This window comes from Solea senegalensis, unplaced genomic scaffold (assembly GCF_019176455.1).
Source record: "Solea senegalensis isolate Sse05_10M unplaced genomic scaffold, IFAPA_SoseM_1 scf7180000014228, whole genome shotgun sequence".
NCBI classification, from domain to species: Eukaryota; Metazoa; Chordata; class Actinopteri; order Pleuronectiformes; family Soleidae; genus Solea; species Solea senegalensis.
In genome coordinates this window covers 1-12827 of record NW_025320997.1, presented here as the reverse complement: position 1 = coordinate 12827, position 12827 = coordinate 1, and the positions used below count along the sequence as shown (strand labels likewise).

Sequence of the window (12827 nt, the reverse complement as noted above, 5' to 3'; positions counted from 1 at the left end):
GCAAACTTGGGTGTTGACAGTTGAGAATTGACTCTCTCATTTAGTTTTACGTTCAGTTTCCTGAATAAGATCTTAAATGCTAAGATGCTGGTGCGATGTTAGACTCACTCGGTGGATGCAGTGTGCAGCCACACAGGTGTTTTCAGTTGTGGCTGATTAGTCACAGTTGTGGCTGATTACCTCAGCGCGGGCGTGAGTGTGAGTCTCACAAAGACTCTGCACAGCAGTCACAACAAATGAATTCTGCTCTTTCAGCCCCAAACTGTAAATAAAGTCCGACTCTGGGGCGTTTCATAGCAGCTGCAGCTGGAGTCTTATCGTGTTATTTCTTTCCTCGTATCTCCAGCGAGACCGGGATCAGGATCTGATTCATCGACTCAGGCGTCACCTGTGAAAATACTGCGAAATATCCTTGTCATGCAGATGAATGTATTGTTATTACTTTTCATTCATTCACTAATAAACAAACCTTTAAGGGGGAGTACTGTGCTGGCTTTTTGAATGATGTGACCTGACCTTTGACCTGTCAGCACAATGTTTTAAATGAACACATGTGCTTTTGTTGACTGTTTTGAAGGAACGCAGAAAGACACAAACATTCAGCGTTGTGTATGCAGCGATGATACACTGGTATCCAGCGCCAACACTGTTACACTGATATCGCTCTGCTGCTTAACACTGTTGTCAAACGTACTGTTGCGTGATGTCAAAACACGCCGTACACTGATGTCAACTACACTGTTACGCGGTATCAACAACAACACTGTTACACTGATGTCAGCAACAGCACTGTTGCAGTGTTGTCAGCAATAATACTGTTGTCAACAACACCGTTACGCTTGTTGACAACAGCACTGTTACTGATGTAACTACACTTTGTACAGTACCCTTCAGCACTGTTACACTGAGTCAACAACAACACTGTTACACTGATGTCAACAACACTGTTACACTAATGTCAACAACAACACTGTTACACTGCTGTCAACAACAACAACACTGTTACACGGCTGTCAACAACACTGTTACACTGAAGTTTTTTATGTACACCATCCATCAAGTTTCAAGAGTGAGACAAGGTCAGAGCTCCCGTCAGGACCAATGTGGGGTTAATATTTGCCCAAGGAAACATCGGTATGCAGAAGAGCTGAGCTGGGATTCAAGCCCACAACCTTAAATGTTACCTTGTAGAGAAAGTCTGATGGACTCATGTGTTGGACGTTGTCATGGTGATCACTGGTGACGGTGGGAGAGATGATGTCAGCGTCACGATCATCATCACCTTCATTACTGGATGCAGGTTCAATCACCACAGAGGGGATGGACATGTTCTCCTACACAAAACATGTAAACAATGTTCATTTACTCAGTAAACGTGAACATTCTGCTGTGAATCATCTGCAGTAAACATGAACGTTCTGCTGTGAATCATCTGCAGTAAACGTGAACGTTCTGTTGTGAATCATCTGCAGTAAACGTGAACATTCCGCTGTGAAACATCTGCAATAAACGTGAACGTTCCGCTGTGAAACATCTGCAGTAAACGTGACCATTCAGCTGTGAAAGATCTGCAGTATACGCGAACACAGTAGCGGACTGTGGGGTTTCAGTCAGGGCCTTCAGTAAAAAAAACACGCCATAACGCACACGCACACCACTGCGCATCTATAGGCTACTGCATCATTACCACCACATCTTCCGTTAAGTCACTCAGCAACTGCAATTTTCACAAGCCACTATATGGCACAAAAACAAGCTTCCACATAAGCATAGGCGTCAGCTACACGGGGAACATGGCACTATTTATGATTAACAGTTTTAAAACACCACTTCTAAAAAATGTTATAAATTTATCATTAACACTCCAACTACCGGGCCACACGGTGGTATTGTGGTTAGCACTCTCGCCTTGCAGCTGTTAATCATCTGCAGTAACCGTGAATGTTCCGCTGTGAAACATCTGCAGTAAACGTGAACATTCCGCTGGTACGCGCGTTAAGCGTTGGGCGTTACTAGCGACTACATCTTAGCACGGTAAGCGATGAACATTCCGCATAATGAAGGCATCCTGCAGTGGCGTAGACATTCCGGCACCGTGACATCTGCAGTGGCAAGTAGATATTCGCTGAAACTGCAATTAAGCAGGAGCATTTCGCTGAAACACCGCAGTAAACGTGAACGTCGCTGTGAAACTACACCGATAGCGTGAACATTCGCTGTGAAACATCTGCGGTAAAAGCGTGATATTCGCTGTGACATCTGCAGTAAACGTGAACATTCCGCTGTGAAACATCTGCAGTAAACGTGAACATTTCGCTGTTAATCATCTGCAGTAACCGTGAATGTTCCGCTGTGAAACATCTGCAGTAAACGTGAACGTTCCACTGTGAAACATCTGCAGCAAACATGAACGTTCTGCTGTGAAACATCTGCATCTATGATACACATCATAACATTCATTTGTATCTGAACTTGTTATCAATTCACGCAAAACAAACTAACCTGCACAGAATCTACTGTTTCAGAAGCTGGAGATTCATCTATGGACTTTAAAAACAACAACAATAAAATCACAGTGGTTCTTATTTGTCCACATTAGAAAACAAAAAAAGACATGAATGATATTTAAATATTTATTACAACAGAAAGTAACGTAACTGTGTTCATAAAAGTCAACTCACAGCAGGTTTTTCATCCCTTGGACTCTGAACATGTTCTGGTACGTTCTTGGCACAAGGAAGAGCAGGTTCCTCCGCCTCACCAGCAGGGGGCGTTGCATGTTGTTCTCCAGCAGTTACCGTTGGAGGTTCGTCTAACTCCTGTGTCGTGGCAGCAGATGTTTCTTCTGCAGCCTCAGTTGATTCAGCATCTTCATTCTGTCAGATCATGTTGTTGATATTTCACATGAAGCTTCTTCCATCTGTGTTTTTATCGCTATCATTTATCACACACACGTTTCAGTTTCAAGTAACACGCAGATTCTATACAACTCTATATGATATATGATGGGATGTATGTTTATGTCTTACCTTCTCATCAAAGGCAGCATGCAATTCTGGAGCAGGTGATTCCTTCAGAGAAAGAAGATAGACGAGAGATATTTAAGAACATGTGAGGACGATGGGACTTAAGACACTGTTGTCATAGAACTGTCCAATCATCTCACTGAAACATTGAAACCTGATTAAAAACAACAGAAACTTTGTCAAAATCCTGTCAATGTTTCTATCTGATTGTTTGCAGTGAAATCAGCTGCAGCATGTTTGTCCTTCACAAGAACCTTGTCTGTCACTCAGTGTCTGTCTCGACATAAAACAAGTCACTTCCTGTGTGCAACACCACAGTTCAGTCCAGTGACAACAGATGGAAACAGTGTTACAGTGAGACAGGACTTTGTATTAAAGACAAAAGACGCAGCAGGAGGACGTCAGGTCCAGGTTTTCAGGACAACTATGTTCTGTTGGTGGGGGAGGAGCAGGGGTGTTTAACTACTATCTAATATGTGCTAATCTACTACACTGAAGAACACGTCATGTACCTCGTCTTTCTCTCGCTCTAGCTCTTGGTACAATTTTTCAAATCTCCGGTTTGCAGCTTCGTCTTCAGACATGTCTGAGTTTTCTGGTTCTTTGTGAATTCTGATCACGTTTACGTCTTTATTTCCTTCTGGTGCTCCACATGTGGACAAGGGGGCGGGGCCACCGATCCCTGAAGAGGGGGTGTGGAAGCTGCGAGCAGAAGAATTTGAATCCCACCCTCTCCTGTGTCCTGTAACCATGACGCCACCTGCCCAAGACTTCTCACCAAATGGATCACATTCAAATCCATTGCCTTTGGTTCCAGACAGTGTTTTATTAAAGGGACTGACATCAAATGCACCCTCTCCCTGTGTTTCAGCAAAAGGATCTGAATCAAACGCACCCTCTCCCTGTGTTTCAGCAAAAGGATCTGAATCAAACGCACCCTCTCCCTGTGTTTCAGAAAAAGGATGTGAATCACACACACCCTCTCCCTGCGTTTCAGCAAAAGAATGTGAATCAAACACACCCTCTCCCTGCGTTTCAGCAAAAGGATCTAAATCAAACGCACCTCCCCTGTGTTTCAGCAAGGATGAATCAAACGCCTCTCCCTGTGTTTCAGAAAAAGGATGTGAATCACACACCTCTCCCTGTTTCAGCAAAAGGATCTGAATCAAACGCAGTGAATCAAACGTCCCAAAAGGATGAATCAAACCTCTCCTGTCAGCAAGGATCAATCAAACGCACCCTCTCCTGTGTTTCAGCAAAAGATCAATCAAACGCACTCTCCTGTGTTTCAGCAAAGGCAGGATCTGAATCAAACACACCCTCCCTGTGTTTCAGCAAAAGAATGTGAATCAAACACACCCTCTCCCTGTTTCAGCAAAAGGATCTGAATCAAACGCACCTCCCTGTGTTTCAGAAAAGGATGTGAATCACACGCACTCTCCCTGCGCTTTCAGCAAAGGATCTGAATCAAAGGCACCTCTCCCTGTGTTTCTGGCACCCTCTCCTGTGTTTCAGCAAAGGATCTAAATCAAACGCACCCTCTCCCTGTGTTTCAGCAAAGGATGTGAATCAAACGCACCCTCTCCCTGTGTTTCAGCAAAGGATCTGAATCAAACGCACCCTCTCCCTGTGTTTCAGCAAAAGGATGTGAATCAAACGCACCCACTCCCTGTGTTTCAGCAAAAGGATGTGAATCAAACGCACCTCCTGTCTGTATCTGTTGTTCAGTTAAATCATTTCTGTTTGTCGTCTCCTGTATAACGTGTTGAACTCCTCCCACCCACCTGTCACATGACAGTTCATCATCAGCGCTCACACAGCCTCCCCCCTGACCACCACCTCCCTCCTGGTCTCCCCACTCCTCAGCAGTCTCATATTCAGACCCAGAACCATCTGGAGACCTGAACCACTTCTCTCTTGTGTCCTCTGAACTTTGCACCGTCTGTTCACCAAATTCATTAGTGAATATGAATCCTGGTGTGGACGTCCTGCACTCGTCCAGTCCTGTCCCTGTCCCTGTCCCTGTCCCAGCTGCAGGAGGATGAAGGTTGGAGTGAGTGCTGACCTGGTTTTCTGCTGTGGTCACTTCACTGTCCTGAGGAGATAAAGCGATGTCTCCACCCGGCCGAAACCAGTCTGCCTGTGCCCCGCCCTGTGTGTCCACTGGTCCTTCAGCGGGCAAAACAGGAGCTTCAGCTGTCCAAGTGTCTCCATTTGTTGACATTGAACCAAAGTCTGCAGACCAGTCAGCAACAAAACCAGCGTCGGCAGACTTTTAAAGACAAACAAGAAAACAGATTCAGGCCATGAGGGCAGAGCATGGACCCAGTAACAGCAGGTCAGTGGTTAGTGGTTAGTGGTCAGTGGTCAGTAGTCAGTGGTCAGTGGTCAGTGGTCAGTAATCAGCGGTCAGTGGTCAGTAGTCACTAGTCACTAGTCAGTGGACAGTAGTCACTAGTCAGCGGTAAATGGTCAGTGGTCAGTGGTCTGTAGTTAGTGGTTAGTAGTCAGCGGTCAGTAGTCAGTGGTCAGAAGTCAGAAGTCAGTAGTCAGTGGTCAGCGCTACATAAACTATGTCAAAGTGACCATGTGGAAATAAAACATAAACATCAGTTATTTCAGTAAATACTTACAGGCTGAGCTGTTTGAGAGTTTGCCTGGAAAAACAAACACATGAATGAATGAATGAATGAATGGGTTCATCTGCAGATAATGCGGAATTATTTAGATTGAATGTGTGTGAGTGACTCACCGTCCACATATCCCAGGGAACGTCAGTCTGAAACAATGACACAAACACTGTTATTAATCTCACTTCACAACAGGAAGTGAGTGTTTGTTTGTTCAATACTTTAAGAAAGGATTTCTCTCACTTTAGAGATGTGACATTAACCTTCTTCTTTGATTCATGGTTAGGGGTTCATTGTGAGGGTGTCAGTTTTCATGTTTTCATTTTATTTAAGTGAACACTTTAATGTGCTGCAGGTCAATGAGTGAGTTAATGACGAGAACCTGAGGTATTGGAGAAACACTTTCATCCGACTGAAAAGCATCGAAGTCCAAGTCCAGAAGAGATTCTCCAGGTCTTTCGTTGGGCTGTCAACAAAACACAGAAATCAATTTGTTTGTTTGTTTGTTTACTTCATAAACTCAGGTGACTGTGACTCACCTGAGATGCTGAAGGTGCTGCGAAAAACTCTCCTCCAAACAGATCGATGATCTGCTCCTCGGCTACTTCCTTGGTGGGGGTGGCCTTTGGAGGAGGAGGCGGCACCGGTGGTCCCTTTTTAAACTGTTGACATGACGACAAGAGGGTGGAGTCACAAGAGTACAAGAGGGTGGAGTCACAAGAGGGTGGGGTCATAAAGGGGGTGGAGTCACATGAGTATACAAGTAAACACACAGTAAAATACAAAATACACTTATTTTCAAACATTTATTAGTTTGGTATTTTATTGTAAAATACATTTAGATGTATTTTTATGCGTCAGATCACATGACCTGAAGCATCAGTACCGAGATTGTTTTCTACTCTTTTCTTTTTTCACTACATCACACACACACACACTCTCTCTCTCACACACACACACACACACACTCACTCACTCACTCACTCACATTCATTCACTCACTCACTCACTCACTCACTCACTCACTCACACACTCCTCACCAGTCACTGACTCATTCACACTCATTCACTCAGTCACTCACAATACCTTACCTCACACTCATTCACTCACTCACCCTCTCTCTCTCACTCACTCACTCACTCACCCTCTCACTCACTCACAGTAAAGTAACGTGTTCACTCACCAAAGACAAAAGTCAGAAAGTTTGAAAAACAAAAAACACTTATTAGTTATTATTAATCACATCATTAACATGAACTACAGTAGCATGTGGGACACTTAGGGTCAAAAGTTAGATGTGGGTTAGTTAGGGTCAGGTGTGGGTTAGTTAGGGTCAGTTGTGGGTTAGTTGGGGTCAGGTGTGGGTTAGTTAGGTCAAGCTATGCTTGGTTAGGGTCATATGTGGGGTTAGTTAGGTCTGGACATGGGCTAGGAGTCAGGTACACACCAGTAAGTTAGGTCATAAGGGTTACTTTGGATCAGATACATGGGTTATTAGGGTCTGGGTGTGGGGTTAGAAGGTGGTCATTTGTGGTTAGTTGGGGGTCAGTCAGGTTAGTTAGGGTCAAATGTGCGGTAGTTAGGGTCAGTTGTGGGTTAGTTAGGGTAAGATGTGGGTTAGTTAGGGTCACGTGTGGGTTAGTTAGGGTAAGATGTGGGTTAGTTAGGGTTAGGGTCTTAGGGTCTACCTGTGTGGGAGACTTGGGTCTTGGTGGTCCAGGTGAGACAGGACGCAGCATGTGATTGGAGGACACATCAGGACTCTCCAGTGGAGACTCGTCTTCTGGTGGCGATGGAGTTCTTTCAAGTCTTAACGGCCCTGAATCACTGACCAATGCGAAAGAAACAACATGTTCACTGATGACTGGATGAATTGTTTCACATGGTATAAAGTTTGTGTGACTGAAGGTCAAAGGTCACCCGGACTGACCTCGGTGCTCCTTGGATGGTGAACATTTTGTCCGAGTGCTGCTCTGCCAGTTTAGTCATGACCTCGTACAGCTGCCTGCACACCTGCACAGGGACACGCCCACAAAACGTGATGTCACCACATGTTTGAACATGATTGGTCACAGATGAAGTGGACACTTTGAAAAACTTACCAGAGAAATCTCTCTGTGAAACTTTGCCTCCAGACTCGTGACACTTTTAAAGGTGCCGATGTAGAATCCAACACGACTGCAGACACACAAACAAATTCATATTATACACACACATAAATAACCTCACAGGGGAAAAGCATCATTATACAAAACATTTACAGTCTTTTATATAAAATACTGTTTTTTAAAAATGTTTTAAAGCCAAAGGCAATTTTTCTATTTATGTGGAGAATTAAGATTATTATTACTCACAGTATATTCTCATAATATTACTAATACTAAACATTTAAAGTATGGGCTTTATTTGGTTTGAAACAAAGTGTCTTCTCAGTGAGTGTCCATAGAGTTCTTTGTCTGTCTTTGCACATGGACCTCACCTGAAACCTGGACTCACCTGGACCCACATAGTTCAGCCGGACCGACACAGTTCACTTGGACTCACATGGACTCACATGGACTGACATGGACTGACATGGACTGACATGGACTGACATGGACTCACCTGTCCCAGAGTGTTGGCAGCTCGTCCTGCAGACCCACGTTCAGCTCATCAAACACTTTCTGAGCCTTTTTCAGTTCTTCTTCTGCCTAAAAAACAAAGTGTGTTAAACTTCCTATAACCTTTAACCTGTGAAGCCTCCATGTTTCAAAGAGAAGTGGACAGACACCTTAATCATCTTCCTGTCATTCTTCATCCCAGACACCTGAAGAGTTTCCATGTGATGGCGAGCGCTGTCGTAGTCGATGAGTTTACGACTTCTCTTTGAAACTCGAGTCTAAAACACCAAACTTTGATTTTTCACACTTTCAAACAACGGCATTTAATCATAAACATGTTAATTAGTTAGTTACTTTGTTTGTTTGTTACCTTTAGGTCGGGGAAAAACTGCAGGTACTCGTCCAAGTTCAGCAGTGTCGAGTCCACAAGTTTGTTATGGAAGTCTTCCCACAATGCATCACAGTCCTGCATGAGACACACATCACATGATGCAGGGATCACCTAACCTTTAGGTAACTGTTGACCTTTTACCTTTACCTGACACTGGTGTGTGTCTCACAATAATTTCTGTCTCACACGTGTGTCTCATTAACTACTGTCTCACATGTGTGTGTCTCACCAACTTCTGTCTCACACGTGTGTCTCACTAACTTCTGTCTTACACATGTGTCTCACTAACTTCTGTCTTACACGTGTCTCAGTAACTGTCTCACAGGTGTGTGTCTCACTAACTTCTGTCTCACAGGTGTGTGTCTCATTAACTTCTGTCTCACACAAGTGTCTCACAAACTTCTAACCTTCCCGATGGACATGACGTCGTCTTTTCCGTGCCAGTCTGGTTCGTAGACTTCATGCAGGGACTTGGTCAGGTTGATGGACGCCTGTTGCATTCCTACACAAACATTAATCTACATGTTTACATCCTCGTCCATCAATGTCCTCATTGTCCCAACAGGATTCATGTCTCTTTACCTTTGATAGCAGACATGTAGGACTTCATCTCCCTCTGCAGGCGAGACCCTTCAGTCTAAAACACACACCCACACACACACACACGCACAGGTTAATGTTGTTGTGGTTTTGTTGTTAGTGAAGGCGGAGCCAGTGAAGAGATGACATCATCTCTCACCTCCTGTCTCCTGAAGTTAACGACCACCTGCTCAAACTGCTCATCTTTGGTCTCATCTGCTTTTCCCAGTTTCTGCAGAACCTGGAAAAAAACGTTTAACACGTTTACTGATGACATCATTGATGACATCACTGATGACATCACTGATGAGTCCAGTGACCAATCACAGGATAATTGTGAGATGAATGATTCTTGTGTGTTGTAGCGGTTTATGACCAGTATGGATGAAAGATGAGTGAATGGTAAAGGTGAGTGAATGGGTGAAAGATGAGTGAATGGGTGAAAGATGGGTGAATGGATGAATGGGTGAAAGACTAGTGAATGGATGAAGATGAGTGAATGGGTGAAAAGATTATGAATGGATGAAGATTATGAATGGCTAAAAGACTGAAAGTGAATGGATGAAAGATCATAAAATGGATGAATGGGCAAAAGATGAGTTAATGGATGAAAGATGAGCGAATGGATGAATGGTGAAAGACGAGGAATGGATGAAAGATGAGTAAATGGGGTGAAAGATGAAGAAATGGGTAAGATGAGTGAATGGGTAAAAGATGAAAGTGATTGGATGAAAGATGAGTCAGATGAATAGGTAAAAAGACATGAGTCAATGTATTTGAAAGATGAGTGAATGGTAAAGATGAGTGAATGGGTGAAAGATGGAGTGAATGGGGTGAAAGATGGGTGTGAATGGATGAATGGGTGAAAGACTAGTGAATGGATGAAATATGAGTGAATGGGTGAAAGATGGAGTGAATGGATGAAAGATGAGTGAATTGCTAAAAGACGAGTGAATGGATGAAAGATGAGTGAATGGATGAATGGGTAAAAGATGAGTCAATGGATGAAAGATGAGTGAATGGATGAATGGGTGAAAAGACTCTAGTCAATGGATGAAAAAGATGAGTGAATGGGTGAAAGATGAGTGAATGGGTGAAAGAGTGGATCGGGATTTTAAGTACAGCCTCAATGGATGAAATGCAAAGATTGAGTCAATAGGATGAAAGATGAGTGAATGGTAAAGGTGAGAATCGGTGAAAGAAGAGTGAATGGGTAAGATGGGTGAATGGATGAATGGGTGAAAGATTAGTGAATGGATGAAATATGAGTCAATGGATGAAGGAAGCATGAGTCAATAGATGAAAGATGAGTGAATGGGTAAAGGTATGAACAAGTAAAAGAAGAGGAATGGGTGAAAGATGGGTGAATGGATGAATGGGTGAAAGATTAGTGAATGGATGAAATATGAGGAATGGGTGAAAGATGAGTGAATGGATGAAAGATGAGTGAATGGCTAAAAGACGAGTGAATGGATGAAAGATGAGTGAATGGATGAATGGGTAAAAGATGAGTCAATGGATGAAAGATGAGTGAATGGATGAATGGGTGAAAGATGAGTAAATGGGTGAATGGCAAAACTGCCATCAAGACTAGAAAAGTGCTTTATAAATACAGACCATAAAAATATCAGAATAAATATGATATATATAATATATATCAATATAATAGCTATCATATTTTAATGCAGGTAAATAACATAAAAATCCTGTTGTTTATTCTGGCCTGGACCAGGATAATAAATCACCATGGTAACAAAACCCGAGTTTAGTATATAAACAATAATCTACTTTCTAAATAAAGCTTCACGAATATTCCCGGTGCATTATGGGACAGCTTCTCATTTCAGCACCACGGACAGCGGCCACATTTCAACCAAGAAACAGTTACATAATCACAACAATAATAACAACAGTATTTAAACAGTGATAATATCATTATTATTAGAATTATTATTATTATTATTATCATTAATCTGATTCACGTGTGACGTCATCGTTAAACCGCCGTAAGCTTCAGTCTATCACTACAATCTCTGTCCGTTTCCGGTTTCTATTTTTTCATCATCATTATCATCATCATCGAACAGATCAGTAAACACAAAGTAACACAAATATCACAGATGATAAACGAGGCCTGCGGATTTTCCGCTCCGTGTAACCTTCCTCATCTCCTTTCCTCCTTTCCTCCTCTCCTCCTCTCCTTTCTTCCTCTCCTCACCTCCTCTCCTCTTTATCTTCACTCTCCTCTTCGTCTCTTACCTTTTCCTGCGCGCGGTTCAGACGTTTCTGGACGTTTTTAGCGAAAATTCCCGTTTTGATCTCCGCCATGTTTGACTGCAGAGAGAGACAGAGCGAGAGAGGGGATTAACAGAGCGATAGCGATAGCGGCTGGGTGTTTGTGTGTGTAAGGGCGGGGCTTACAGGGTCAGCTGATTGGCTCGTTTTAACTTGTGTTTTTTTTTTCATTCGCCACGTTTGACCAGGACCTCCTTTAGGGGGCGCCACGAGAATGACATTTAATTAGTGCCTGCTGCTGCATGGCATACTAGTGAGTTCTCACTCGTATCATATATCTCTACAAATCGCTAAACAAACTCTTCTCCTGCCCACAATTTCTGACCTACACAGACAAGGCTAATTTTAAAACTGTAATTTCTCTGTCAATTCACACCAGTTCCTCATAATTTCTAACAGAGCCTCCTGACGCTCACAAACAAAAAATGTTATCTCTATCATCAACCGTTCTTGAAAAATTACAACTTTAAAACATGCTGTTTTCTCTGTTTCTCAGAGGTTTGGGAGAAGCACACTAAACTGTAACATTTTTGTCCCATTTTGGATGACATACTAAATAATGACAATTATGTCACATTTTGGACGACATACGAAATTATGACATTTTTGTCAGTTTTTGGACGGCATAATAAACTATGACATTTTTGTCACATTTTGGACGACGTACTAAATTGTGACATTTTTGTCACATTTTGGACGACATACTAAACTGTGCCATTTTTGTCACATTTTGGACCACACACTAAACTGACATTTTTGTCACATTTTGGACAACATACTCAACTGTGACATTTTTGTCAAATTTTGGACGATAATCTAAACTGTGACGTTTCTGTCACATTTTGGACGACATACTAAATAGTGGCATTTTTGTCACATTTTGGATGACATACTAAACTATGACATTTGTCAAATTTTGGACAACATACTAAACTGTGACATTTATGTGCCATTATGAATGACATACTAAACTGTGACATTTTTGTCACATTTTGGACGACATACTAAACTGACATTTTTGTCACATTTTGGACGACTTACTTAACTATGAAATTTTTTTCACATTTTGGACAACAAACTTAACTATGAGATTTTTGTCAAATGTTGGATGACAATCTAAACTGTGACATTTTTGTCATATGTTGGACGACATACTAAATAGTGGCATTTTGTCACATTTTGGACAACATACTACATAATATGTAGTCCATTTTGGACTATGACATTTTTGTCACAATTTGGACGACATACTTAACTATGACATTTTTGTCACATTTTGGACGACACACTAAACTGTGACATTTT

At 42.4% G+C, this 12827-nt stretch overlaps 1 protein-coding gene across 3 annotated transcripts; it reads right to left on the bottom strand.

Annotated features, from left to right (window-relative positions):
* Positions 1-1094: 1094 nt before the first annotated feature.
* LOC122760961 (amphiphysin-like) lies at positions 1095-11584 on the bottom strand. Of its 3 annotated transcripts, none has more exons than XM_044016163.1 (19): positions 11487-11584; positions 9388-9468; positions 9231-9285; positions 9056-9150; positions 8628-8723; positions 8428-8535; positions 8262-8347; positions 7760-7835; positions 7588-7670; positions 7346-7484; positions 6196-6318; positions 6039-6122; positions 5779-5805; positions 5660-5683; positions 5092-5298; positions 3030-3071; positions 2682-2876; positions 2503-2547; positions 1095-1334 (listed from the first exon to the last, which is right to left on the bottom strand). In XM_044016163.1, exons 1-19 carry the CDS (start codon positions 11553-11555, stop codon positions 1110-1112), a joined length of 1860 nt encoding a protein of 619 aa, XP_043872098.1. In that variant the 5' UTR covers positions 11556-11584; the 3' UTR covers positions 1095-1109. The 3 variants fall into 3 exon arrangements, with proteins under 3 accessions (XP_043872098.1, XP_043872099.1, XP_043872100.1); XM_044016164.1 differs by having other exon boundaries at positions 6196-6309; XM_044016165.1 differs by lacking the exon at positions 2503-2547.
* Positions 11585-12827: the final 1243 nt, after the last annotated feature.

What these genes read in the sequence shown, in the direction of transcription:
- LOC122760961 (XM_044016163.1), bottom strand. Translation starts at nt 11,555, where the DNA reads ATGGCGGAGATCAAAACGGGAATTTTCGCTAAAAACGTCCAGAAACGT. An exon ending in TTAACTTCAGGAGACAGGAG is followed by an intron (nt 9,286 to 9,387) that starts GTGAGAGATGAT and finishes TGTGTGTTTTAG; the next exon opens with ACTGAAGGGTCTCGCCTGCA. An exon ending in GTGTTTCTCCAATACCTCAG is followed by an intron (nt 5,806 to 6,038) that starts GTTCTCGTCATT and finishes TCATTGTTTCAG; the next exon opens with ACTGACGTTCCCTGGGATAT.